At 43.6% G+C, this 27608-nt stretch overlaps 1 protein-coding gene across 1 annotated transcript in view; it reads left to right on the forward strand.

Moving 5' to 3' along the window:
- Positions 1 to 27608, forward strand: part of UBTD2 (ubiquitin domain containing 2) — a 155426-nt gene that overhangs the window by 79554 nt on the left and 48264 nt on the right. The window contains exon 2 of the mRNA XM_077472769.1: positions 17133 to 17369. Within this exon, the coding sequence (XP_077328895.1) occupies positions 17133 to 17369 (237 nt within the window). The remainder of the gene's footprint in view (positions 1 to 17132; positions 17370 to 27608) is intronic.

A 27608-nucleotide genomic window follows, 5' to 3' on the forward strand; every position in this document is an offset into this window, starting at 1 on the left:
GGGGTCTTATCGGAATCCGGGAGCCCCCTTTAATAAGGGGGCCCCCAGATCCCGGCCCCGCACCCTATGTGAATGAGTAAGGGGTAAATCGTACACCTACCCATTCACCTGGGGAAAAAGTGTCAATAAAAAAACAACACAAGTTTTAAAAGTAATTTATTAATCAGCTCCGGGGGTCTTCTTCCGACGTGGGGGGGTCTTCTGACGACTTCTCCGCTCTGTTTGGCCTCTTCTCCCGCTCTCCTGGCATCTTCTCCAGGGCTCCTCCGCTGTCTTCTTGGAGCTCTTTTACCAGCGAAGGAGACGGGTCTCCTCCGTCCTCTGTCCTACCTTCTTCTTTCTCTCCTCTCTCCTCTCTTCTTCCAATGTTGACCCGGCTCTGTCTTCCGCTGTACTGACGTGCGCTACGACTTATATAGGTATAGGGCGTGGTCACCGGGTGATGTCACGTGGTGACCCCGCCCCTTTATGACATCACGCCCTGGGGCATGCTGGGACTGTGACATCATAAAGGGCGGGGTCACCGCGTGACATCACCCAGTGACCACGCCCTATGCCTATATAAGTTGCCACGCACGTCGCACAAGCCAGTACAGCGGAAGACGGCGCCCGGGTCAAAATCGAAAGAAGAGGGAAGAAGGACAGAGGAGACCGGGCTCCTCCGCTGGTAAAAGAGCTCCAAGAAGACAGCGGAGGAGCCCGGGAGAAGACGCCGGAGAGTGGGAGAAGAGGCGAACAGAGCGGAGAAGTCATTAGAAGACCCCCACGTCGGAAGAAGACCCCCGGAGCTAATTAATAAATTACTTTTAAAACTTGTGTTGTGTTTTTTATTGACACTTTATCCCCAGGTGAATGGGTAGGGGTACGATGTACCCCTTATTCATTCACATAGGGCTCCTGGATTCCAATAAGCCCCCCCCCCCCCCCGTCCACAGACCCAGACAACCAACGGCCAGGGTTGTCGGGAAGAGGCCCTTGTCCTCATCAACATAGGGACGATGTGCTTTGGGGTGGGGGGGCCGCAGAGCGCCCCCCTTCCCCAAAGCACCAACCCCTCCATGTTGAGGGCACGCGGCCCGGTACGGTCCAGGGGAGGGGCCCTCTCTCGTCTCCACCCCCTTTCCTGACCGGCCAGGCTTCGTGCTCGGATTAGGGTCTGGTATGGCTCTGGGGGGGGACCCCACGCCGTTTTTTTCGGCGTAGGGGGTTCCCCTTAAAATCCATACCAGACCTAAGGGCCTGGTATGCTCCCGGAGGGGGAACCCACGCCGGATTCTTTAAATAAATTTGGCGTGGAGTTCCCTCACGAGAGCTGATTATTCTGTGAGAGTCGCCTCAATATAGACGAAGATCCGACTTTGAGGCGACTTCCATTGAAATCAATGGGTACCAGTCGACTAGAAGTCGGATACAAGTAGTACAGGAACCTTTTCTGAAGTCGGAGCGACTTCAGTAGTGTGCATTAAGATGGCTCTCATTCACTTACATTGATTTTTACATGTAGCGTGACTTGGGGCGACTAGGGGTGACCTGAAGTCGGATCTGAGTTGCCCCTGTGTGAACCAGCTCAAAGGTTGTGTGTGTAGTGTGTGTTTTTTTTTTTTTTTTTTTTAACAAACATGTCATGCTTGTCTCCACTGTGCAGCTCGTTTTGCACAGAGTGCCCCCGAACCTGCTCTTCTGGGGTCCCTCGGTGGCTCTCGCGGCTCCTCCCCACATCAGATAACCCCCTGGAAGAAGCGCACTCCTGAGTCCAGCATTCGGTGTCCATAGAGGCTGAGTGCAGGACTTGGATTTGACACCAGCCGGTGAAAATGGCTGCGCTGCTATCAATCTGTCCAATCAAGAGCCGAGAACTCCGGGCAGAGAGCATGTCCCCATGGGTCAAGTTCGAGGGTTCAGGTAAGTAAAACGGGGGGGTTGGGAGGCCGGTCCCTGACAGGTGTTTTTTCAAAAAAAGCCTTTAGTTTTTTGGTTTTTTTTTTTAACGCAAACATTTACAACCCCTTTAACTCTGGACAGCAGGTCATGCTGCTTGCAGCTTCACAGCTAGCTACTCATGTGTGAGCTGCACTTTGTCAATGGTCCTTCAATCTTTTGGGACCCGTGTTATGTCCCAGGAGAGTACAGGGAACGATAGGAGGGTGAGAACTTGCACGCAGATCACATGGGTAATCGGAGAAGTAGGAGCAAGTACCTGTCAAAACTAGATAACCCCACCCCCCAATCCTACAAATAAACTTGAAATGTAACTTCGCTCCGCTTTTAAGGAAAAAAACAAAAACATTTTATTAGCTTTGCCCCTGCTCGGTCTCAATACAGCGCTGTGCACTTCTGCAGCATCTCCTCTCCCTTCTCTCGTAGGCTTGTCTGGAGCAATGGTAGTCATTGGTTCCTGCTGCTGACAGTCAAAACCTGTCAGAGAGCCAGGCTGTGTGTCCGAATAGACACAAACTTCTTGGCTCAGGATCAAGCATGCATGATTGCCCTCATAGCAAGTGGCTTCTTATAGGGGCACTCGGGAGGAGGGGACCCGGAGCGCCACGAGAGGAGGATCTGGGCCATTCTGTGCAAACCCATTGCACAAAGCAGGTAAGTAAACTAAAATACATTTTTGTCAAGTAAATGGAATCCTAACATGTCACGCTCTAAAATTGTACACATTTGTGGAATGGCGACAAGCTACAGCACTTACAAATCTCTATAGCTAATGCTTTAAAAGCAAGCCTTTACAGGTTACCAGTTTAGAATTATATAGGAGGTCTAGTTCTAGAACTATTGCGCTCGCTAGAACGTTTGCAATGATACCTCACGTGTGGTGAGAACAAGGTTTACATATGGGTGCGACACCTAATGTATGCATTCGCCTTTGTGTGCGGTGGGACAGGAGCGCTTTAATTTTTGTTTATTTTTACACTGTCCCTTTTGTAAATTTGTTATCCCTTTTTGTTGTGGTCATAAGGAATGTAAATATCCCTTGTGATAGCAACAAGCTGTGACAGGTCCTCTTTACTGAGACATCTGGGGTTTATTAGATCTCTCCTCCGCCCTAAAAGCATCTGATTAAACCAAGATCTGTTTGTGCAGATGCTTGCTTTTTTTTTTTTATTTTTTTTTTTTTTACAAGCCAAAAAAGGCTTGTTCTGCAGAAACCGGAAGTGACAAAATACTTGTCGCTTCCGGTTTCTAATAACATATAGACAAATGAGGATATTTGAGTCACTGATCAGCTCTATGGCAAGCTGGCGGAACCTATGACTTCAGTCCTGGGCTCCGCGGTGGGATGGGAGAGCCCGGAGAGGCATCGGAGGAGGGCAGCAGGAGAAGGAAGACCCCTCCTGCTGCCATTTAGAAGCAATCCAGCGGCTAATTGGCTGCAAGCATTGTTTTTACAAGAAAGAGAATCAGCAGCTGCAGGCATCATCCCGGTATAACACTTTAAGCTGCTGATGTAAATGTACCCAAGGCAGTCCACAAGTAGTTCATGGGAAATGATCAAAACTGGAGCAGACAGAATCTGGAGCAGCTGTGCACAGCAGCCAATAAGCTTGTTTAGTTAAACTCTGGAAATTGAAGAAGCTGGTTGTCATGCACATTTACTCCAGATTCTGGCTGCTCCAGTTTTGTTAAATGACCTGTGGCTTCACAGATTTAATATTTCAGATGTGAAGGAAGGGAGTCAGTGTCCCTTTTTATATCGTGTTGTAATGTATTCAGGTTGTGGACAGTACAGTTCCAGACTGACCTGTCTGTGAACTGATTTTCCAACAATTAAGACCATGCACTGGCATCAATTGGATAACCTACACATCTGAAGCACTGAGCATCTCCTTCCACAAGCACTTTCTGGTTATATGTTAGCAAATGAATATGAATATATGGACGTTGAGGAATTGCTAACGGGAGGAATGCGTTGTGGATTGGTTATCCGTTGAATGAACCGAAGGCTTACTGATTGGGAACATCTGGTGAGTGGCCATTCTGCTTGGTGACGGTGGCACAGTTTTGGTTATTTTAGTTGACACAAGTGGACTTTTGATTAGAAGATGATCGGTGATTAAGACGGCACAATTGGAGCAATCGAATTAAAATATCGCACAATAAGGACGCTATATTTTTTGCAATTATCTATTTGGGATAATATGGGGGCACAATGATTATTTAGTGAATATAAGTATTATTAAGCATATTCTATTGAGAAGGGGGTAGTATAAATAGTGAGTGGGAGGTGCAATCCCCTAAAGATATACATATATGTTAGCAAATCCTTTCTCTTACATTTTTTATTTTTTTTTTCCACTGTCAAAGATATTTACTCCTATTCTTTGTCATGCAGTAGTCTGTTCCCTTGGCTAATGTATTTTTTGCACAGTGGAATCTTGGCTGGGGTCAAGGCCTAAACACTGGGGCAACCATGATTACCAGGATTTGTGTAGGAGCCAGTCAGCTATCTTCATGTGACTGTCTGGGGTTAGGCTGAGTTCTAGTGAAAGGGTTTCATATAACAATTTTTTTTTTTCCCCTCTCTTGCTTAACCTTGAATTGTAATCCAATAAGAGATCAGTTCAAAAGTATACTGGATTTTGTGATGAAAACAATCTAGTTTACAGTTTCTCATAATGATGCTAACTTGTGTATAAATGCAGTATGTATCCTATTAAAGGGTTACTAAACCTAAAAGGTTTACCTTCATGCATTGCTTGCATGAAGGTAAAAAAACGTTTTCAGTTTACCTAAGTCCTGTTGTGTAAGTCTATAGAGTGCTGCTCCATAGATGCACAGCATGGAACTACCTCTCCCCATAGCCAGCGACTGGCTATGGTAGTTCCGCAGAAGAGGAGGAGCCAAGATCGATGCCGGTGACCCCAGAAGAGGATCGGGCCTCTGTGAGCCATATCACTGCACAGAGCAGGTAAGTATAACATGTTTGTTATTTTAATTGAAAAAAAATTAGTTTAGTAATACTTTAACCACTTGCTGACCATCCTGCAAATCGTTGTAGGTGTAACGTCGGCTCAGGAACTCGCTTTTGTGGGCGTGCTCCCATTGGCCACCCATGATCATTCCCCGTAGTGACAGAACGGGGATCTGCCTGTGTAAAGGCAGATCTCCGTTCTGACAGGGGAGATCACACAGATCCTGTCTTTTTGCTAAGCAGGAAGATGGATCTGTGCATTTCCCCAGTCACAGTCCCCCATACAGTTAGAAAGCACCTGCAGGGACCACATTTAACCCCTTGATCTCCCCTGATGTTAACCCCTTCCCTGCCAGTGTTGTTGGTAAAATAACCATGCATATCTTTAGCACTGATTACTGTAGTAATGTCACTGGTTCCCAAAAAAGTGTCAAATGTCAGGTGTCCGATTTGTCTGCCGCAATGTCGCAGTCCCGCTAAATATCACTAATCGCTACCATTACTAGTAAAAAAATAATAATAATAATAATTTAATGCCATAAATCTTTCCCCTGTTTTGTAGACATGATAACTTTTGCGCAAACCAATCAATATAAGTTTATTGGGATATTTTTTTATTTATTTTTTACTAAAAATAAGTAGCAGAATACAAATAACGGCCTAAACTGATGAATACATTTTGTTTTTGTTTTTTGTTTTTTTTTCCTTTCTTTTTTTTGTTTTTGGAAATGTTTTATAGCAGAAAGTATGTGTGTATGTGTACATGTGTATATGTATATATGTGTGTGTGTGTGTTTGTGTGTGTGTATGTATATGTATATATAATAAAAACATTTTTTTATTTTTTTTTCAAAATTGTCACACTCACACATTTTGTGTTTAGCAAAAAAATAAAAACTGCAGAGGTGATCAAATACCACCAAAAGAAAGCTCTATTTGTGGGGGGGGAAAAAAAACATCGATTTTGTTTGGGTACAGCATCGAACGACTGCGCAATTCTTGGTTAAAGCGACGTAGTGTCGTATCGCAAAAAATGCGACGGGCGGGGTGGACGTCATATGACTGCCCTGCAGAGCGACCGCTCTTGCACACCTGTGGTCTCGGGAATCGCGGCGATCGGTGGTGTGTCAGTCTGACACACCACTTCACCAATCTCTGTAAAGAGCCTCTGACCAAGGCTCTTTACATTGTGATTGGACACGGCTGATCACGTGGTAAACAGGAAGAGCCATTGCGCGTTTTTTCCTCACTCGTGTCTGACAGACGTGAGTAGAGGAGAGCCGATCTTCTGACAAGGGGGATCTGTGCCCACCAGGGATTGCCACCACACTGGACCACTAGGTATGCCACTCTAGACCACCAGGGAAATGCCAATCAGTGCCCATCCCCAATGCCTGCCAGTGCCATCAGTGATGCCTATCAATGTCATCTATCGGTGCCACGCATAAGTACCCATTAATGTCACCTGTCAGTGCCGCTAATCAATGTCCATCAGTGCCACCTTATCAGTGCCCGTCAGTGAAGGAGAAAACGTGCTTACTTACAAAATATTTATAACCGAAACAAAAGGAAAAATTGAATTTATTTTTTTGTCAAAATTTTAGGTCTTTTTCATTTTTTTTCTTTTTTGTTTAGCAAAACTAAAAAATGCAGAGGTGATCAAATACCACCAATAGAAAGCTCTATTTGTGGGAACAAAATGATAAAAATTCTGTTTGGGTACAGTGTAGCATGACCGCACAATTGTCATTTAAACAGCAACAGTACTGAAAGCTGAAAATTGGCCTGGGCAGGAAGGGAGTGTAAGTGCCTTGTATTGAAGTAGTTAAAGTGACCTTGTTGCTTTTAACCAGAGAAATAAAAACGAAAGTACCCTGCAAGAGAAGCAGCTATCACTTCAAGTGGTTGTAAAGACAGAAGGTTTTTTACCTTCATGTATTCTCTGCAAGAAGGTTTAAATTGGGGCACAGGTTTACATTAAGGAATTTATAATGTACTGGTTATAGCAAAGTCTTGCTATTTACTGTGGCTTTCATACATGAGAACATGTGTATTTTAGTTTACTTGCAAAATGGAAATGTGCTGTGTGCTCATTTGGAGTAGTGTTTTTTTTTTTTTTTTTCTGTGTAAGTCATACCACCTAATTTTGAAATTTAGCTTTGTACAGCATAAAAAAATGCTTTAACATGTATAGCTTGTACAGCATTTAACTTCTGTTCTATATTTAGTCTCGGATCATTAAGTGTAGTTCAAGAATTATAGATCTGTAAAGAATGGAGATGGTGATCTGTTTGTGGCTTTCATGATGTTGACATTACAGTCTGAGCTGCTCTATGTATGTCAGCAGGGGAGTTCTGGTTAATAAAATATTTAAAATACGTATGACCTTCTGTTGAGGAACATTAAAAGCATACTGTAGCTCTGACCCTCTTTTTCAAATGGAAGTAGACACTTTCCAAACTCCAGATTCCAGTTCGCTGCTGTGTAAATGTTGGCTGCAGCATAAAGAAATACTGTCTTCCTACACTGGCTGTTATAAGGACATTTTTTTTCTGTCATATTCGGTAATTTTTCTATAACGTGCATGTTCTTATGCCTAAAGGATATTGCTTGTTAAATCTCAACCTTGGGAAAAGTCAAAATCCTCCCTTGCAGTGGGTCTGCCAAGGTCCTTCTGATGTAATCTTCTGGTGTGGTGGGGGTTAATAGAACTGTTTTGATCTCACAGACTCAACTATGCTCACCCTTTTTTATCTAGCTCCTCCACTCAGGAGGATCAGGGCAGTCTGATTGGTCAAAGCAGTCATACATCAGCACTGGCCATTTAGAAATGCTTTGCTCTGTCCTGGAGGCCCTGCAGAAAGAGGAAGAAGAATGGGGATTTCAAATACCTGGTCTGCTATGCTGGCCGCATGAACAGTGATGGTTCATATTCCAGGGAGATTGTTTTCTGTGAAAAGATGAACTTACACTTAATAGCCACAAATTATAAAAATCTACATTTGAACAAAATGCCATATAGACCCAGTTAATACCTTGTAAAATTAGCAATGACCAGACCTAATCACTGTGCAGAGCTCTAGAATGGACCCAGCAAGTATACCCACTGCAGAAAATCTGAGATGGAAGGCAGGTACAAAACCGAGCGCCATGCAACAGATGGAAGTTGCAGTGAATGTACTTCCTTACAGGAAGTCCCTGCACAAAGAGTTTAAAAAAAAGAGATCAGAATATCCGCCAACGCTTAATCAATGGATTAAAGCGATTTAATCTTAGTTTAAGATGACAGGAATTAACATGCAAACCTAAGAGGAGCCCTAAAAAATTTGATAAAATCTGCCATCGTGACCAGTCTCTAACTTATCTGAGCAGTCAGCTGAGTATATTAACGACACTGAGGAAAATCAAAAATGAGATAGAAGTCTCTCTTTCTAGGGGGGCAACTGTGTGTGTATATACATATATAATTTTGTATGTATTAAGGTGTAATATTGCGTAGGAGGGCTTTGAGTTAAGATTGAAACGTAAGCTGGTAAACGCAAATATGGGGAAAAAAATGCGTTTGTATTTGGGTGTGGGGACTTGTTGGGAGTTATTGTCAGAAACCATGAAATCAGGCTGAGACAGAAGTACAGTTAAATCACACTTGTTTAATAATAAAAGTAAAAAGAACAAACCTAGTCAAAACATAGCCAAAGTTCAGTGACTGGAATAGATAGTCAGCCAGGCCAGGAGTCAGGGATCGAAGTAGTGGAACAGCAAGCAGGATCTGGAGCCAGAAGGGATGTCAGCAAAGCCAGTCTTTAAGCGGGAACGCAGGAGATAGTTTCTTGTGATGTGACCAAGGTGAAGGCAGAGAGCCTCTGGACTGGACGGCTTAAGGAGGCAGTACTGACGAGCAGGATCATCAACAGCTGAGTAACTGTGGAGAGAGTTTGGAGCTGGCAGTTGGCCAAGGGCTGAGCCCAGACCTGACAGTTATATTGTGTGTTTGAGTCTATTTTTCTTGTACTATGAAAAAAACCTATTTGATTAAAAAAAAAAAGCTTTGAAGGTAATGCTTTTCAGGCCAAGGAAGCAGAGTTTTTCAGGGTCAGCTGTAATAAAGGTGGCAGAAAATATAATGGAGTGCAAAGCTGTTGGTTTTTGCATTTTAATAAACCATTTGCGAGTTTTAGCAGGTCACTGTCTCTGGAGTGCTGTGGGCGAAAGCCAGGCTGCAGGGGGTCAAAGATTTTTTTGATCAGGTGGCAGCAGCTCAAACACTTGTAGACCAGATGTTCTAGAAGTTTGGAGGTGAGCAGGCTCAAGGAGATGGTGCTCAAGTTGTTTAGATGGGTGGGATCCAACAAGACATTTTAAGTATGGATTGCCACGTTTCCACTGGAGTGTGTTGTGGGAACATGCAAGTTACTTGTGTTGCAGTGTCATTCATCTTGAAATGCACCCCAATGCATTAAGGCAAGAGTTTGAAGCTCACCACAATGCGTATTAACACGCAACGTGATCTGACCAGAGATATGGGGAGAACAAATAACTGCTGATGTCAGTAGTAGGCCAGTCTAGGCCTAGGGATAGCAGCCCTAAAAAAAAAAAAAATTCTGAGGCCAGCAGAATTCTCAACATATTTACTGTAAATGTTAGTGTATTTTCAGTACAGTATTGCACGTTAAAGGGGTTGTAAAGGCAAAGGGTTTTTTATCTTAATGCATTCTAAGGATTAAGATAAAGAGCCTTCTTTGTGCAGCAGCCCCCCTAACACTTACCTGAGGTCCCTCTGTCCAGCGATGTCCACGAGTGTTTCAGCCATCAGATTCTCCCTCCTGATTGGCTGAGACACAGCAGTGGCAGCATTGGCTGCCACTGCTGTCAAAGTCAGCTAGCCAATCAGAAGAGAGAGGGGGTGTGGCTGGGTCAGGGCTTCGTCTGAATGGACACCGGGAACTATAACTTGGCTCGGGTGCCCACATAGCAAGCTGCTTGCTGTGGGGCACTGAACAGGAGGGAGGGACCAGAGAAAAGGAAGACCTGGTCTGCCCTGTGCAAATCCACTGGAACAGGGCAGGTGTTTATAACGTGTTTTGTCATTTTTTTATAGGGGAAAAAAATAGACTTTACAATCACTTTAATACATCCCTCAAATATACTGTATTCTACATTCACTGAACCAAGTTAGAGCATATAAAAAAGTCTGTCTACTCTGTAAACTCTATATTTGACATACTGTAATTTTCCACATAAATGTAAATTAATGAGCATTGCCATTGTTTCACTTTCCTCAATAATTCAAACTAAACACTGTATTAAGGAAAAAACATAAAATGATGTAGCCTCAATGTGGTCGGTACCTGGCTTGACTTTAATTATTGCCTTTATGAAGACCTTGCAAGAGCTCTTTTCTCTGAAGAATCTTTATCTTGTTATCCTTCGGTCTTTAATGTAGCTTGCAATTACAAGAGCTGCTGCTTTCAGCAGAGCTAGACGCATTTCACGTTTTTATTGTAGTCACATTTGACCCCCAGTATTTCCAACATAAAGCAGGCAGTCCTGCTTCAATACACCAAGCTGAGAAAAAAGCACAACACTGAGCAATGTTTTTTTGGAGTTCATTTGCGTTTAACCACTTGCCGGCCGGCTCACGCCGATATACATTGGTAGAATGGCACGGCTGGACAAAACAGCATATGGGTATGTTCCCTTTAAGAGCTGCTGGAGGTGTGATCGCAAGAGCCACAGAGATTACACACACAATGGGTATTTGTGTGTGTAAACATTTGCGTAAACACACAAATCCCTGTTCTGTCAGGGGAGAGGAAACATATTGATTGTTACTACTAAGTAGGAACAATGATATGTCTCCACCCCCAGTCTATCCTATCCCCAGTTAGAACACAGCCAGGGAACACACATTTAACCCCTTGATCGCCCCCTAGTGTTAACCCCTTCCCTACCAGTGACATTACACAGTAATCAGTGAATTTTTATAGCTCTGATCGCTGTATACATTTCCCAAAAATGTGTCTCATGTGTCTGATCTTTTCTGCTGCAATGTTGCAGTAACGCTAAAAATTTCAGATCAGCACCATTACTAGAAAAAAAAATTATGATAAAAATGCCATAAATCGCATCTACAATCAATATATGCTTATTGCGATTTTGGTAAAAATAAATTAACCACCTCGCGCCCGCCCTATAGCCGAATGACGGCCGTAGAGCAGGCGCGTTCGTCCGGGAGGCCGTCCCTGGACGTCTTAATGTTTACTTCCGCAATGCGCGCCGCCGCGGGCGTGCATCGCGGAAGTTCTGTGTTCGCCGTGTCCCCCGGGGACAGGCAAACACAGATCGCTGTAAACGGCCAATCACAGCTGCCGTTTACAGCGCGATAGGCGTGTCCAATGGGAGATGATCTCATATGTAAACGTAATCTCTCAGCGCCGCTCTCCCTCCTCACACAGACAGAGTGTGAGAGGGGAGAGATGAAAAAAGTGCCATCCTCCCCCAGCAGTGCCATCCATCCTCCCCCAGCAGTGCCACCTGCCCCCAGTGCCACCTGTTATCAGTGCCATTTGTCCCCAGTGCCATCTGTCATCAATGCCACGTATAAGTGCCATCTGTCATCAGTGCCATCTGTCATCAGTGCCACGTATTAGTGCCATCTGTCATCAGTGCCACGTATCAGTGCCATTTGTCATCAGCGCCACCTGTCAGTGTCACGTGCCATCTGTTGTCGGTGTCGCGTGTCATCAATGCCACTTATCAGTGCCATCTGTCATCGGTGGCATGTATTAGTGCCATCTGTCATCGGTGGCACGTATTAGTGCCATCTGTCATCGGTGACACGTATTAGTGCCATCTGTCATCGGTGGCACGTATTAGTGCCATCTGTCATCAGTGCCACGTGTTATCAGTGCCACGTGTCATCAGTGCCACATATTAGCGCCATCTGTCATCAGTGCCACGTGTCATTGTCATTGTCCTGGTGCTTCAAAAGTGTAATAAATAGTCAACAAGTTAGATGTGTAATTTATGTTCCTAGAACACTTGATAGCGCTACCTGCATGTTGGGCCTCTCTATGTGGCCAGGCTGTGAAAAAGTCCCACACATGTGGTATTGTAATACTCAGGAGGAGTAGCAGAATTTTTTGGGGGGTGTCATTTGTGGTATACACATGCCATGTGAGAGAAATAACCTATTACAATGACAATTTTGTGGAGAAAAAAAAATGAAAAATCTTAATTTTGCAAAGAATTGTGGGAAAAAAAATGACAACATCAAAAAGCTCACTATGCCTCTTACTAAATACCTTGGAATGTCTACTTTCCAAAAAGGGGTCATTTGGGGGGTATTTGTATTGTATTTGTTCCTGGCTTGTTCGGGTCACAAGAAGCGAGATAGGCCACCAGTACATCAGATGTGATCAATTTTGTGCGATTCGCACCACACCTTGTAGACTCTCTAACTTTCACAAAGACCAAATAATATCCACTAATTTGGGTTATTTTTACCAAAGATATGTAGCAGTATAAATTGTGGCCAAAATTTATGAAGAAAAATTAATAATTTGCATAATTCTGTCACAGAAACAAAGAAATATGCGTTTTTTTTTTTCAAAATTTTCGGTCTTTTTTCATTTATAGCGCAAAAAATAAAAACCCCAGAGGTGATCAAATACCACCAAAAGAAAGCTCTATTTGTGGGAAAAAAAGGACAAAAAATTCATTTGGGTACAGTGTTGCATGACTGAGTAATTGTCATTCAAAGTGTGAGAGCACCGAAAGCTGAAAATTAGTCTGGGCAGGAAGGGTGTTTAAGTGCCCAGTAAGCAAGTGGTTAATAATGTAGAAGAATATATATTGGCCTAAACTGATGAAGAAATGTTGTGTTTTAAAAACATTTTTGGGGATATTTATTGCAAAAAGTAAAAAACATTTATTTTTTTCTAAAATTGTTGCTTTTTTTTTTTTTCTTTTATAGCGCAAAAAATAACCACAGAGGTGCTCAAATACCACCAAAAAGCTCTATTGTGGGAAAAAAAGTTGCACATTTTGTTTGGGTACAACATTGCATGACCGCGCAAATGTCAGTTAAAGCCACGCAGTGCCAAATTGTAAGAAGTTCTCTGGTCAGGAAGGGGGTAAAATCTTCCAGGATTGAAGTGGCTAACCAGTTCCTGCCCAGCCTATAGCAGAATGACGGCCAGGTGGTGGTTTAGTTATCCTGACTGGGCGTCATTTGACTTCCAGCAGGATAACAGCCGCTGCACGCCCATGGGGGCACACATCTCGGCGATTGGTGACAGCGCAGAAAGCTGAAAATTGGCTTGGGCAGGAAGGGGCATTATTGCAAAGGTACGGAACCTCAAAAATGGGTGGGTGGAAGGATTTAACAGTGCTTGCAGAATATTAAAAAAAACACAGAACACCTGGAGCGCTGCGAGTCTAGGGGCCAAGTAAAGTGCTCTGATGAGGAGTAATCAGATAAGTGAATCAGACCCAGTGCAGCCAGTAGAGCATGTAAAGAGATGCAACAGTCAAAGAAAAAAAAAAACACAAATGCTGCGCTCTGAAAGAATGATCAAATAAATTCCAACATAGTGCTGTATACATACAGTGGAATTTATTCCATAAAGTAAAAAAATGGTTGAAGAGTCAAAGTTTAAAATAAATGGTAGTGAGCGGTACCAGTGACCTCAGAGTGGATAAGGGTGAAAGATCATCCGGGAGGCTTGCCTGGAGATGGTTTGAACATCCGTTACCACTTTGACAAAGCGCATACCCACAAAACATGTAAGTCACGGCTAAAGAACAGTGGACGCTTACACAACTGACTTCAGGACACCTTTCCCCTTGATCTCTGGCACAGCAGTGACGTCACAGTAGGCACACTGAGAATATCAACCCTGCACGGCTTGGTTATTTCCTCCAGGGCCATTTACATCACACAGGTTGCTTCTCTATCCATCCTGCTGACCGCCATCCAGCCATTGCATCCACCTGGAGCTGGCAGGGCTTGCCAGCAGCCAATACGCTCCCCCCCTGGGAACTGAATTTTCTCGCCTCCATTTCCTTGGGTGTTGATTAATATTCAAACCATCTTCAGGCAAGCCTCCTGGATGATTGTTTCCCCCTTATCCATTCTGAGGTCACTGGTAATGTTCACTACCATTTATTTTAAGTGTTCAACCATTTTTTAAATGTATGGAATAAATAGCACTGTTTATGCATGCAGTACTCCTTTGGAATTTATTTAAACACTAACCACATGCCGACCAGCCGCCGCAGTTGTACTGCCTCAGAATGGCTTGGCTGGGCGAAACGGCGCTATGTAACGTTGCTTCGCCCTGTGGCCACTAGGAGGTGCGCCCCCCCCCCAGCCGATGCAAGTGCACGGCGGCCTCGATCGCAGCTGGGCTCCCGCGATTGCCGCTGAGTCATGGAGAACCCGGAACTGTGTGTGTACACACAGTTTCCGGTTCTCTGAGGGGAGAAGTGACAGATTGTCTGTTCATACAGAGTTTGAGCAGATGATCTGTTATCTCCCCTGCACAGACCCCATTCCTCTTCAGTTAGAGCATGTACTATGACACACTTAACCCCTTCACTGCCCCCTAGTGGTAACCCCTTCACTGAGGGTGACATTTTTTCAGTAATCAATGCATTTTTAATTGCACTGATCACTGTATTAATGCCAATGGTCCCAAAAAGTGTCAAAATTGTCCGTGTCTGCCATAATGTTGCAGTCACAATAAAAATTGCAGATTGCCGCCATTACAGGTAAAAAATTAACCACAGAGTTGATCAAATACCACCAAAAGAAAGCTTTATTTGTGAGAAAAAAGGACGTAAATTTTGTTTGGGTGCAACGTCGCACGACCGCAATTGTCAGTTAAAGCGACACAGTGCGGAATCGCAAAAAGTGCTCTGGTCAGGAAGAGGGTAGAATCTTCCGGGGCCGAAGCTGTTAAATAATGAATGAACTATGTGAAACTCACACTAGGTGGAAAAAAATCAACGCAGCTGCTGTTGCAAAGGTGCTACAACCTCAAAATTGAAATATATGTAAACAGTGCTTGCCAAGCAAACCACATAATTAATGACGTGACATGTGAAGTGATAATCAAATATGAATGTATACAGCTAATAATCATAAAATGCATTAGTGCTCCAAATTTGCATTACAAATGCGTGACATCCTATACTGTGATGTATAAAAAATTATCTATCCACACAGTCTAAAAGTGCTGAGTGCTCCTAGAAAAAAATCATGCATCAGTGCTCCAAAAAATGTTTTCATTTGAGGTATCGTGTGCCACAATCCCCTCTTGGGATCCCACTCACCAAAATGAATGGATCCTCAGCTTTGCAGTCTAGGGTCAAAGAGGTTGTGATCAAATTATCTGGTGTATGAGGAGTGAGAACTCAGAGGCTTCTCCAGAAAGATGTTCTTAAATCGATAAGGACCGGCCAAGCTCGATATATGGGGAAACAGAAAAGGAACTCATAGTAAAATGCCATTAAAACTGTATAACCTAAAACTAGGCACCACTTACAAGACAGCTGAACCAACGGGCATCGGTGTAAAATCGTCCAGGCCCGCTGCTGATCTCCGTGCGTTCCACAGAGGGTGGAAGTTGCATCAGTGGTTAAACTGGAAATGCGTTAACACGTTTTGCCCCTCCAGGGTGTCATCAAGGACATTCTTCAGTGCACTTTTAATATTAGATTGTGTCCTTTTCATATTTGATTATCGCTTCACATGATGTCACTTCATTAATCATCATGTGGTTTTCTTTGCAAGCACTGTTTACATATATATATATATATATATATATATATATATATATATATATATTTCAATTTTAGGGTAATATAGAAGCAGGCTAGGGTAGTATGACAGTGGGATCAGTGGCAGTGCTGGTGGGGGGATGGGATCAGTGGCAGTGCTTGTGGGGGGGGGATGGGATCAGTGGCAGTGCTTGTGGGGGGGGATGGGATCAGTGGCAGTGCTTGTGGGGGGGGGGGTGGGATCAGTGGCAGTGCTTGTGGGGGGGGGGGATGGGATCAGTGGCAGCGCTGGTGGGGGGATGGGATCAGTGGTAGGGAGGGATGGGATCAGTGGCAGTGGTAGGGAGGGAGTGGGATCAGTGTCGGTGGTAAGGAGGGATGGGGGATCAGTGTCGGTGGTAAGGAGGGAGTAGGATCAGTGTCGGTGGTAAGGAGGGAGTAGGATCAGTGTCGGTGGTAAGGAGGGAGTAGGATCAGTGTCGGTGGTAAGGAGGGAGTAGGATCAGTGTCGGTGGTAAGGAGGGAGTAGGATCAGTGTCAATGGTAAGGAGGGATTGGGGATCAGTGGCAGTGGTACTCACTGTGTCTCTGATTCGGTGGTGTCTACAGCAGCCTATACCAAGATCCGGAAGTGGGAGCTCCTCACTCACGAATCAGCTGACTTCTAGTCTCCGCCCCGGCCATTTCGTGAGCTGAATGGGCGATGCGGACTCAAAGGACAGCCCTGCTCACTGCTGGGATGCACCATCTGCCTGCCTAGACGGGGGGAAGATGCGGAGCTTCTCGTGTCCAGAAGTCCCTTGTCCTTCTCATGCTGCCCCTAACCCACACAGCCGGCCAATGAGAAGCGGGGACCTCTGGGGCCCCTGTCTGTGTGCTGGTAGTGGCACTCCCTGCACACAAAAGCGGAAAAAAAAATGTGGGTGTAAATTTGCTGCCCCCCTTAAAATGCAGCCTGGAACATTGGACCCATCGGGACCCATGGTAGGGGCCGGCTCTGGGTACAGAGAATCGCCTTTTTGAAATCCATGTAAGCAGCTAATGAGCCTCAATGCCTCATTTAAAGCGACCTGCTGCTTAATTTTTAACACCAAAACTACAACTCCTGTGTGAACAGCACTTTGTGTTGCTATTGTAACATTCATAGCAGGCGTTAAAGGATGGTTATGAGGCATTAAAAATACTGAAATAATGGCGCTTAAACGCAAGGTATTGACGTACATGTGAAGGAGCCCTAAGAGGGAAGCGTAGGCGCAGTGTAGATGGAAAATGTCAGCTTTATAGATATTTTCCACAGTTCGGAGTTAGGAATCTTTATGTTTTGGATGACGTTTGTGTTTTTTTTTTTTTTTTTTTTTTTGTGCTTTAATGTATGCTTAATATGTCAATATTTTACATTCCTGTCATTTATTTAATTTTTTTTCTATTCTAGTGGCCTTAGGACGTAATCAACCCTTGAAGAAAGACAAGCCTAAATGGAAAAGTGACTACCCTATGACTGATGGACAGTTGCGCAGTAAACGGGATGAATTCTGGGATACTGCACCGGCATTTGAAGGGCGGAAAGAGATTTGGGATGCTTTGAAGGCTGCAGCACATGCTTTTGAGAGCAATGACCATGAACTGGCCCAAGCAATCATTGATGGTGCAAGTATAACATTACCACATGGTAGGTTTGTGTTGTCTGACTGTGAGGCAGAATGGCAGTAATGCTTAAGAGTTGCCCTTAATTTTTTTCTTTGAAGCTTCAAGCTGGTGCTTGACATTGTTCAGAAGTGGAAATTAACTCAGACATGCTCTTGTTCAGACAATAATTCTTGCTAGCTGAACTCCTGAACATGCACTCCTTCTTCTTTTTACTCCAGTGAGCTATGGGTCAGGTCATTGCCGGCCCCCACCCTGCCTCTTTATTTACATGAACTGCGGGAAAGGAATTATTCCGCCCACATCTCATTTGAGTAAAAAAAAAAAATTTTGGCTAGAAATTAGTTTAGAGCAGGGATGTGCAATTAGCAGACCTTCAGCTGTTGCAGAACTACAAGTCCCATGAGGCATAGCAAGACTATGACACCCAGAGGCAGAGGCATGATGGGACTTGTAGATTTGCAACAGCTGGAGGTCCGCTAATTGCATATCCCTGGTTTTGCATATCCCCCTATCCCCCCCCCCCCCGTTTTTACTTACCTCACCCCTCGAAAATCCCGTGCTCTCCTGCGCCGTCCTTCCTCGCCACTCAGCCTGGTCGCTGATTGGCTGGAGTGGATGGATGGAAAGCAGCGCAGCCATTGGCTCGCGCTGCTGTCAATCACATCCACTGACGCGGAGTGCTGGGGGGCGGGGCCGTGTGATACAGCGAGCGGTTATAGCCGCCAGCTGTATCACGGGAGTGCGCCCGCAGGTGCTTCTCACCATGCGAGGGAGCTCGCATGAACGTGAGAAGTACCTGCGGGAAGAAGCAGAGACAGCTGCCGAAGGACCCCAGAAGAGCAGATTCAGGGCCACTCTGTGCAAAACGAGCTGCACAGTGGAGGTAAGTATAACATGTTTGTTATTTTTAAAAAATAAAAAAAATTACTCTACAATCCCTTTAATGTACCTATAGCATCAATGATCATTTTGGATGTGTTGTACGGGCATTCATGTATCAGGCAATACTCCTAAACACCCTGTGAGGGGTGTGGGTTTTTTTTTGTTTTTTTTTTTGTACAAGGGTAAAATTTGGAAGTGATCACTTTTGACTCTTTACAACCATATCATAACCTCTTTGTGCTATAGCCGAATGATGGCTACAGCGTGGTCGTACATTTCCAGGAGGACGTCTATTGATGTCCTCCCGTAATTGCGCTTCCCGCTTGCACCCTGCTTTGCACATCGGCAGTGACCTGTGATCGATGTGTCCTTGAAACACAGCTAATCCCAGATCGGAGTAAAGAGCCAATTGCAGTAGCTCTTTACCATGTGACCAGCTGTGTCAAATCACAGCTGATCTCGGTGCAAACAGGATTTGCCGGTTATCGGCAGACCACTCCTCATGCTGACCGTGCGTGAGGAGAGGATAGCCTGTAAGCTGCAATCCACATGGGGAATATTTACACTGATAATCGGGCAGTCAGTGCCCGCTGGTGCAACCTCTTCAGTTAAGGAGAAAAACTACTAATAAACCTTTTTTTGTATAAAAAAACAAAGCAAATGTTTTTAGTCTTCTTTTTTTTTTTTTTTTCCTAAATAAAATTTACTATTTAATAGAATATTTATATTGATGCTTTTCTGTAACAGGTTCTTGAGGTCAACAATTTAAGATAGATTAATTTAGCTATTGCCATCTGGTCATGCTGGTTTAGTGAATACAGAATCATTTTGTTCTTGTGGTCACAGATGACCATGTGTAACTAGATAGTCCTCCATTCAGTGACTTTTTGGCTTTGCATATGTTATTCCTTACAGTAGTTCTCCAGGCAAGGTATTTTTTTACCTTAATGCATTCCCTGCGATAAGGTTATAATATCCAAGTAGTTTTATTATCCCCCCCCCCCCACCTAATATACTGGATTGAGTGGCATCTTGATCCAGCGCTGTGCCTGTCTGCAGCAATGCTGGTCTGTGGTCTCTCTTCAGAGGACACAGAGGCAGGAGCCTTTGAGGAGGAAGCAGAGGGCAGGGCTGAGCCATGCTGCATGGGTTTATGGATGCACACAGCCTGGCTCAGAAGTGGGCCGGCAGGTGTGCCCCCATAGCAAACAGCTTGCTATTGGGACACACACAAGAGGAGGAGCTGAGAGTGCCAGCGAGGGACCCCAGAAGGGGAGGTTTGGGGCTGCTCTGTGTAACACTGCTTAAATTAATGAATAGATTTGTGATTATGAAGAGGTTACTAGGAAGAAATTAATTTCAAGCAAAATCTGCACTTGGGCAAGGTATTAAAGCGCATCTCAAGGCAAAAAAAGGTATGCGGTATGAAGCCCTTTAAAGACTGTACAGAAAAATACCAATTTATCTGCTAGAAATAATATATTCCACTCCTAATTCCTTATTGTGGGCTCAAAACACACAATTTTTTTGGACTGAGTTAGCCCTGCCTAGAATCTTTTACTAAACCATATAAGCCCTTTCATTCAGTAAGGGGGTTATAATCTCTGCTAGATATGCATGTATTTTTGGGAAGCATCTGTACTACTTTAAGGTGTTACCGACTCTGTACAAAGAATATCCCCTTTAAAAGGGGATCTTACTGGGTGGTCATATACACATTTACCAGTTTTGTCAAGACTTAAATGTTATGGGTTTTTGTAAAAAGCACGAGCAAACCTTTAAAAAAATAAAATTTAAAACAGCTCTCAGCATGTCCTATGTATCACTTTCCTACATGACTGTTGTTACCATTTAAACAAGGCCGGTATGTATGCTCCATATATAATAATATCCGCTAAGATCTTTCTCATCGTAGTGTATGTTTCGGTGAAACCCTTTTCATATTACCCAGTAGCAACAACCATCAAGAACATAAACACAAAACTGACATATCACGAACATTCAGTTCAGCCATAATTCCACTTTAGTATGTCTTTTTTTTTTGTTTGTTCCACATGGTTTTATCATGGCGAGAAGCTCCTACGTCATATACCTTCCTCCCATCATCAATATGACACACGATGATATCTCCCCCCTTTTCTTTGGTATACCTGACTATTATATATGTTTATGACTGAAGGCTATAATCCTCACATATACAAACATTGGGCTTGTGGTACCGGGCGAACATCATTAATCTCTAAATGGCTGAATTCCCAGCTTGAGTCAACAAAGCAAGATCAACTTTTTTGGATCCTTTTCTGAGATTTATGAGTATATCACATGCAAATGCTTCATATACAGTATGTGTCCAGTTGTAGTGCCGATTCACCATGATGGCATTAAAACCTTGGTGTGTACACACTATCTTACGCACACGTTACCACATAAATGTGTTCTGCACAGTGTATTATCAGCATGGATAACTCAGTATTTTGTTATAAATGCTGCTAGCTCTGCATGTCTTGTTGGGAAGGTATTGCACTCCTGGATATGTACAGTATGCAGATGCAGCAGGGAACAGTACTAGAAGGAATCAATGCTAACTCATGGAAATATGCAAAATCCATGGAGAAGATGACAGTATACAAAAATAAGTGCTGGAATAATAGGCTATGCTGCATTTGGAGATCAGCATATAAACCATTTAGGCCTCATGCAAACAGGGTGTTGTTTTTTACAGCTGCTTTTACCAACATCAGACTTTTTTTTTTTTTTTTGCAGCTTACCTCTTTCAGCCCCCGAAGATTTTACCCCCTTCCTGACCAGAGCACTTTTTGCGATTCGGCACTGTCACTTTAACACTCGTGCAACGTTGCACCCAAACAAAATTGACGTCTCTTTTTTTTCCCCACAAGTAGAGCTTTCTTTTGGTGGTATTTGATCACCTCTGCATTTTTTTTTTTTTTTTGCAATATAAACAAAAAAATCGACAATTTTGAAAGAAAACACAATATTTTTTAACTTTTTGATATAATACATATCCCCCAAAAATATATATAAAATTTTTTTTTCCCTCAGTTTAGGCCGATATGTTTTATTATACATATTTTTAGTAAAAAACAAAATAGCAATAAGCGTATATTGATTGGCTTGCGCAAAAGTTATAGCGTCTACAAAATGGGGGATAGTTTTACGGCATTTTTTTTTTAATTGGTAATGGCAACTATCTGTGATTATTATCGGGGCTGCGTCATTATGGTGATCACATCGGACACTTTTGCCACTATTTTGGGACCATTGTCATTTATACAGAGATTAGTACTCTAAAAATGCATTGGTTATCATGTGAATGACACTAGCAGGGAAGGCAATGAAGGGGTTAAGTATGTCCTAGGGAGTGATTCTAACTGGGGGGGGGTGGGCTTCAACTCTCATGACAGCGATCTCTGCTCCCGATGACAGGGAGCAGTGATCTTTGTCATGACACGGGGCAGAAAGTGGAAATGCCTTGTTTACTTCCCCTTTCTGCGGCTCCGTGACACGATTGCCAGGAGACAGAGTCCCGCTGGCACGGTCGGGCAAGTACCTGTTTTCCCTGCCTCTTAACAGGGGCAAACAGATATGCCCATTTGCCCACCACTGCCATTGTGCCGACGTATATTGACGTGCAGCGGTCGGCAAGTGGTTAAAAACGCCTTGCCATATTGTTCTATGGACTCGTGCACACAGCCTTTAAGAAGCTGTAAGTGGCATAGGCGTTTTCAAGCCGCAAAAAAAAACCCGGGATCATATATCGGCCATCGACCGACGCAATTTCTAAATATCGGCATCAGCCAGAGAAAAACCCATATCGGTCGACCTCTAGTCTTCTCCCCTCTCCAGTTCTCTCTCCGCTGTCTTCTTATTCTGGCTCATCTGCCTCTGATTCTTCTTCCTCCCATCTTCTCCCAGCGCTAGCTCCCGCAGTTGTGTGGGCTCCACTCCCTGCAGGTTCTTTCATAGCCATGGGGCGTTACCATCTGGTGATGTCATCCAGAGACCCCACCCCTTGTGATGTCATTGCCCAGGGTATGATGGTACAATGTCACAAGGGGGCATGGTTCTTCTATACTAAATATATTCATTACATAGAACGGGTAAAATGGGTATTGAACGCATCACCATTTTTTAGGTAAATGTATTTCCATAGGTGCTATTGACATGACATTTTCACCATGTCGTTAGCAACCCATGCAATCCATACATACAAGGAAACCTTCAGAAATGAAGTTATATGTAATTAAATAAAATTGCACAGGGGAGAAGTATTGAACACGCTAACTGAAATTTATTTAATACTTTGTACAAAATCCTTTGTTGGTAATGACCATTTCAAGATGCCTCCTGTATGGAGAAACTAGTTGCATGCTAAGGTGGAATTTTGGCCCATTCTTCCACACAAGCATCTTCTATGAACTTTTGATCTTTAGTTCTTTCCATTGATTTTCTATTGGATTCAAATCAGGTGATTGGCTGGGCCATTCTACCAGCCTTATTTTCTTTGAAACCAATTGAGGGTTTCCTTGGCTTTGTGTCTTGCTGAAATGTCCATCCTCGTTTCATCTTCATCATCCTGGTGGATGGCAGCAGATTTTTATCAAGAATATCTTTTTTTCCTGCATCCTTCCTTCAATGACATGAAGTTTACTAGTACCATATGCTGAAAAACAGCCCCGCACCATGATGTTCCCACCTCTGAACGTCAGTTAGTATGGTGTTTTTGGGATGATGTACAGTGCTATTTGACCTCCAACCAATGGAGTCTTGTGTGGTGAGCATGCATACAGGCCATGGTGATTGCGTGCATTACCTATGGGTTTCTTTTGAAAAAATTGTGCCTGCTAATTCCAGGCCTTTTTGAAGCTCTTAACAAGTGGTCCTCGACTCTTGAACAACTCTTCTGATAATTCTTTTTACTCTTAGATATCTTGCAAGGAGCACGTGGTCATGGCCGGCTTATGGTGAAGTTATGTTCCTTCCACTTCCGGATTATGGCCCCAACAGTGCTCACTGGAAATTTTAGAAATCCTTTTGTAACCAATGCCATCAGTATGTTTTGCAACAATAAGCGGTTTCCTGTGTGACACCTCAATAATGAGACGCCTTTTTATAGGCCACCAGTTGAGACAGATGAACGAGTGGTTATTAATTTGCACTGACAAGGGGCAGGATTGCTTTCTAATTATTGATAGATTTAAGCTGGTGTCTTGGCTTGCCATGCCTTTTTTTTTTTCACCTCCCTTACTTCATGCATTTAAAACATTTTTCCTGTGTTTCCATTTCATTATACATAATGTCTGAATTTGTTTTGGTTTTTGTTTTAGAGGTGCGCCGAATGGAGATTTTGGTACCGAAACCTAAAATGCAGGAAGCACTTGGCCGAAAATGACAGTTTTATTTATTTATTTTTTAATTTTATATTTTTATATATAATTGTCTTCGACTTCTTTTTAATATAAATTTTTAATATTTTTTTTTTTTATTATTGCCACTTTTTAGTTCAAGAAAAATGCAGTCTGCAATCTGACCAGTGCTTATCAGATGCAGACTACCAGTACCCGGATCACACAGCGCGCCAATATCCCGCTGTGTCACGGAGCGGGATTTGCCATAGTAACAAAGTCCAGCCTCACACTTATTCAATTTCCTGGTATTGGATCAGTGTGCCGTTTATCACAGGAGGCAGGACTTTGTCACAACGCCTGCCGAACAATTCAGCTTTGTGACACAGGGAAATCGCCACTCTGCTTGACAAGGAGAGAAGGGAGGGAGGGATTTTGACTGGGACGCACCAGGGTGACACACCTGCAATGTGTGGCACCCAGGGCGGGCTGCTCCCTTTTCGGCACTTTTTTTTAAATTTTTTAAGTATTAAGGCAATAATCGCTTAGTGGAGGGCACTGCAATGCAGGAAAACGCACTATAGTGTGCTGCAGTACAAATTTGTTGCACTGCTAATTTTCAGGATGTTTTGGTGCGTGAATGTGAGTGGTGAATCAGGAAGGAGAGGTGAAGTTGCACAACAAAGGCTTCAGACCTTATGATACTAATGACCCTGTGAGGTGCCCTCTACATTGTGTCTGCAGTGGATTATTTGGGGTATTAGCGCAGGGTTTGCAGGATAGCATTAATAGCTTGCTGTTTCTTTAGTGTTTTTTTTTTTAATAAAAATTGTACTTTAACATTGGTAGACTTGAGATCAACGCTTGCTATGAAAACTACCATCCCACAAGTTAGAAATATGCAACAGGTCAATGCTATTGTTTGGTGTTAAGTGCATACGTAGATTGAAATAGCAGCAGCAGCTCTTCACTTATTGGTCGATTTTGTTAAAAGTGCTTGTCTTATTCCTTTTTTTTTTTTTTTTATGTTTTGTTTATTTGTCTTTACTGTAGCTTAACAGACAGTAATTGGTCCCTTACATCGAGCCATGACCCAGCATACTTGACCCCCTAAGCTTCATTTCCAAATGTTCCATCTTGTCCTGGAGATTAGTGAAGTGTTTTTTTGCATGCGAATGAGTCACTTTTGGCTTTTAAAATGGCTTTATTGGGTTAAACAGAAATTAAATTGTAAACAGGATATATAGTTTATGACAGGACAAGCATTTTAAATCGAGCGGGGAATGAACCAGAGCGCGTTCTTTCTTTGCACTCCATCGTAATATCACAAATTATATCAGCAAATAGTTTTTAACGTGACACAGATTGAATCTGGTGCTGACAATTTTTGAGGAAATTGTTCCTGTCATTTCCGAAAGTAACAAGTGTGATAAATGTGATCTCCAACAAATTTTATTTCCCCGAAAAAAAAAAAAAAAAAAATTGGCAGAGGTTGCTTTTTACACTACAGTGCCTCCTTTTTTTTTTTTTTTTTTTTATTAGAGCAGGTTATAACTTGCTCAGTTCCTGACAAATGGCACTCAATAAATTGCTTTCTAAAGAATGGATTTATTATGTTGGTCCACTTATTTGATTTACAAGTTTTATGATGGTGCATGCAAAAGAAGGTAAATATGTGTAGAATGCTCATTGCTTACATACCACTGCTTCTAAAAACTTGTTTTAAAAAGACCAGACCCTTTTGTAGGATGCTTTTTTTTTTTATTTTTTTTTTTTTTTTTGCCTCCAATACACATAGAGGTTGACTTTCTAAAACTGGAGAGTGAAAAATCACTCCTTTTTTCCTTTTTTAATACCGTATATACTCGAGTATAAGCCGAGATTTTCAGCCTCTTTTTTGAGGCTGAAAGTGCCCCCCTCGGCTTATACTCGAGTCATCGCTGTCTGCCTGCTCGATCAGCGTGTCGAGCAGACAGACAGCGGCCATTCTATTCTAATTCAAAAGCCGCGCCTCCGGCTCCGCCTTCGCCTGTGATAGGCGGAACACTGAATTTCCCAGCAGCCTGTGTTCCGCCTATCACGGACATCCGCTCATCCTCGTACTACGGACGAGGATGAAAGGATGGCCGTGATAGGCGGAACACAGACTGCTGGGAAATTGTGTTCCGCCTATCACAGACAGGGAGGCGCGGCATTTGAACAGGAAAATGGGCGCCGACGAAGAGCGGTGATCCTGGGACGGGACCGGACGGAGGCTCGGCTCGGGACGGGACGGGACCGGACGGAGTCTCGGGACGGGACGGGACCGGACCGGACGGAGGCTCGGCTCGGGACGGGACGGGACCGGACGGAGGCTCGGGACCGGACGGAGGCTGGAGACACAGGTAGGCTGGACACACAAGGCCACACACACACACACACACACACACACACACACACACACACACACACACACACACACACATGGATGGACACACACACAGGGATGGATGGATGGACGGACACACACACAGGGATGGATGGATGGATGGACACACACACACACACAGGGATGGATGGATGGATGGACACACACACACACAGGGATGGATGGATGGATGGACACACACACAGGGATGGACAGGCATATCTCACCCTCGGCTTATACACGAGTCAATAGGTTTCCCAGTTTTTTGGGGGTAAATTGGGGGCCTCGGCTTATACTCGGGTCGGCCTATACTCGAGTATATACGGTAACAAAAATATTATTCTTACCTCCCATGTGCAGTTGGTTTTGCACAGAGCAGCCCCGTATCCTCCCCTTCTGGGATCCCTCTTTGCTGCTTCAGCACTCACTGATGGTCTGGCTCAGGCTCTCAGCGGATTGCTAAAATGCTGAGCCAGGTGCTAATCCAGGCCTCTGGGTAGATCTTGACTTCAGTGACGTCAGCCTACAGCGGCCTCTAGCCTGCTGTTGGCTGGAAATGGGTCCCAGAAGAGCAGAACAACCTGCACTCCTGTGATTCATATGATGAATCTGGCCGAAAAAGCTTTGGCCAGTGTTAAACTGTATCTGAAGACTTGAAACTGAAAATGCTATTAGTTCATTTTTAATATTCAAACTCACAAATCCATCCATGTCTCCATGCTTTATTTTGTTGAGACATCTCTTTGAAAAATACCCTCGGCATGTCTAGCTGTGGCTTCGTTGAGAAAAGGCAGATGATTCATGTAGCATCCTGAAATCCATCTCACCTTAAGTCCGGCATGCAGGCAGGAGGGTGTGTTTAGCTGAGAAATCCCCTCCTTCTGTCGTCCAGATTAAATCAAAGAACTGGGGTGGCTTAGGCCAGAAACCAGGAAGCAACTGGGGGAAAGAAAAAAAGTGTTTAACAAGTGAATAAAATGTAACTTCCGATCTATTTACTAAGGCTAGCAGCATTGGGGTTAAAATAGTAAATGTTAATTGAGAGCCTTTTATTTCCACTTTAAGGTATGTACATTAGGCAGCTCGATTTCAGTGGCATTTACTACAATGGATTGAGCGAGCCTGTAGAAATATGAGTCAGATCAAAACTTACTTTTAAACACTGCAGTAATTACTTGAAATATGTGTTTGGTATACATTTACTATACTTTCCCTTTAAAATATGTTCTTATCAGAAGATATAGAGAGAGCCAATATATCCAGAGTGTGACCCAACCGCATATACACCACACCCTGACTACAAAGACAGTTTGACGTATGTTTTGAGCTTAGAGCAGTGATGTGCATCAGCCCTGGTCTGAGAGTCTCCTTCCCCCTGCACAGATGAACTGCTGTCATACACTCAGCTGACTTTTTGATGCACAAAACACACTGGGGTTTGGAATGTAAAATCTGGTGCAGCAGTGCATGTTAGCCGATCGGCTTCTAACTTAAGCTTTGACAATAAAACCTGGAAGCTGATTGTTGCTGTGCAGAGCTGCACCAGATTTTTCATTCTCCAGTTTTAGTAAATCTAAACCACCACGTTTTGTTGCAGCACTGACCTGTG

Source organism: Lithobates pipiens, unplaced genomic scaffold (assembly GCF_037356315.1).
Source record: "Lithobates pipiens isolate NorthernLeopardFrog02 unplaced genomic scaffold, aLitPip1_a1.2 Scaffold_8, whole genome shotgun sequence".
NCBI lineage: Eukaryota > Metazoa > Chordata > Amphibia > Anura > Ranidae > Lithobates > Lithobates pipiens.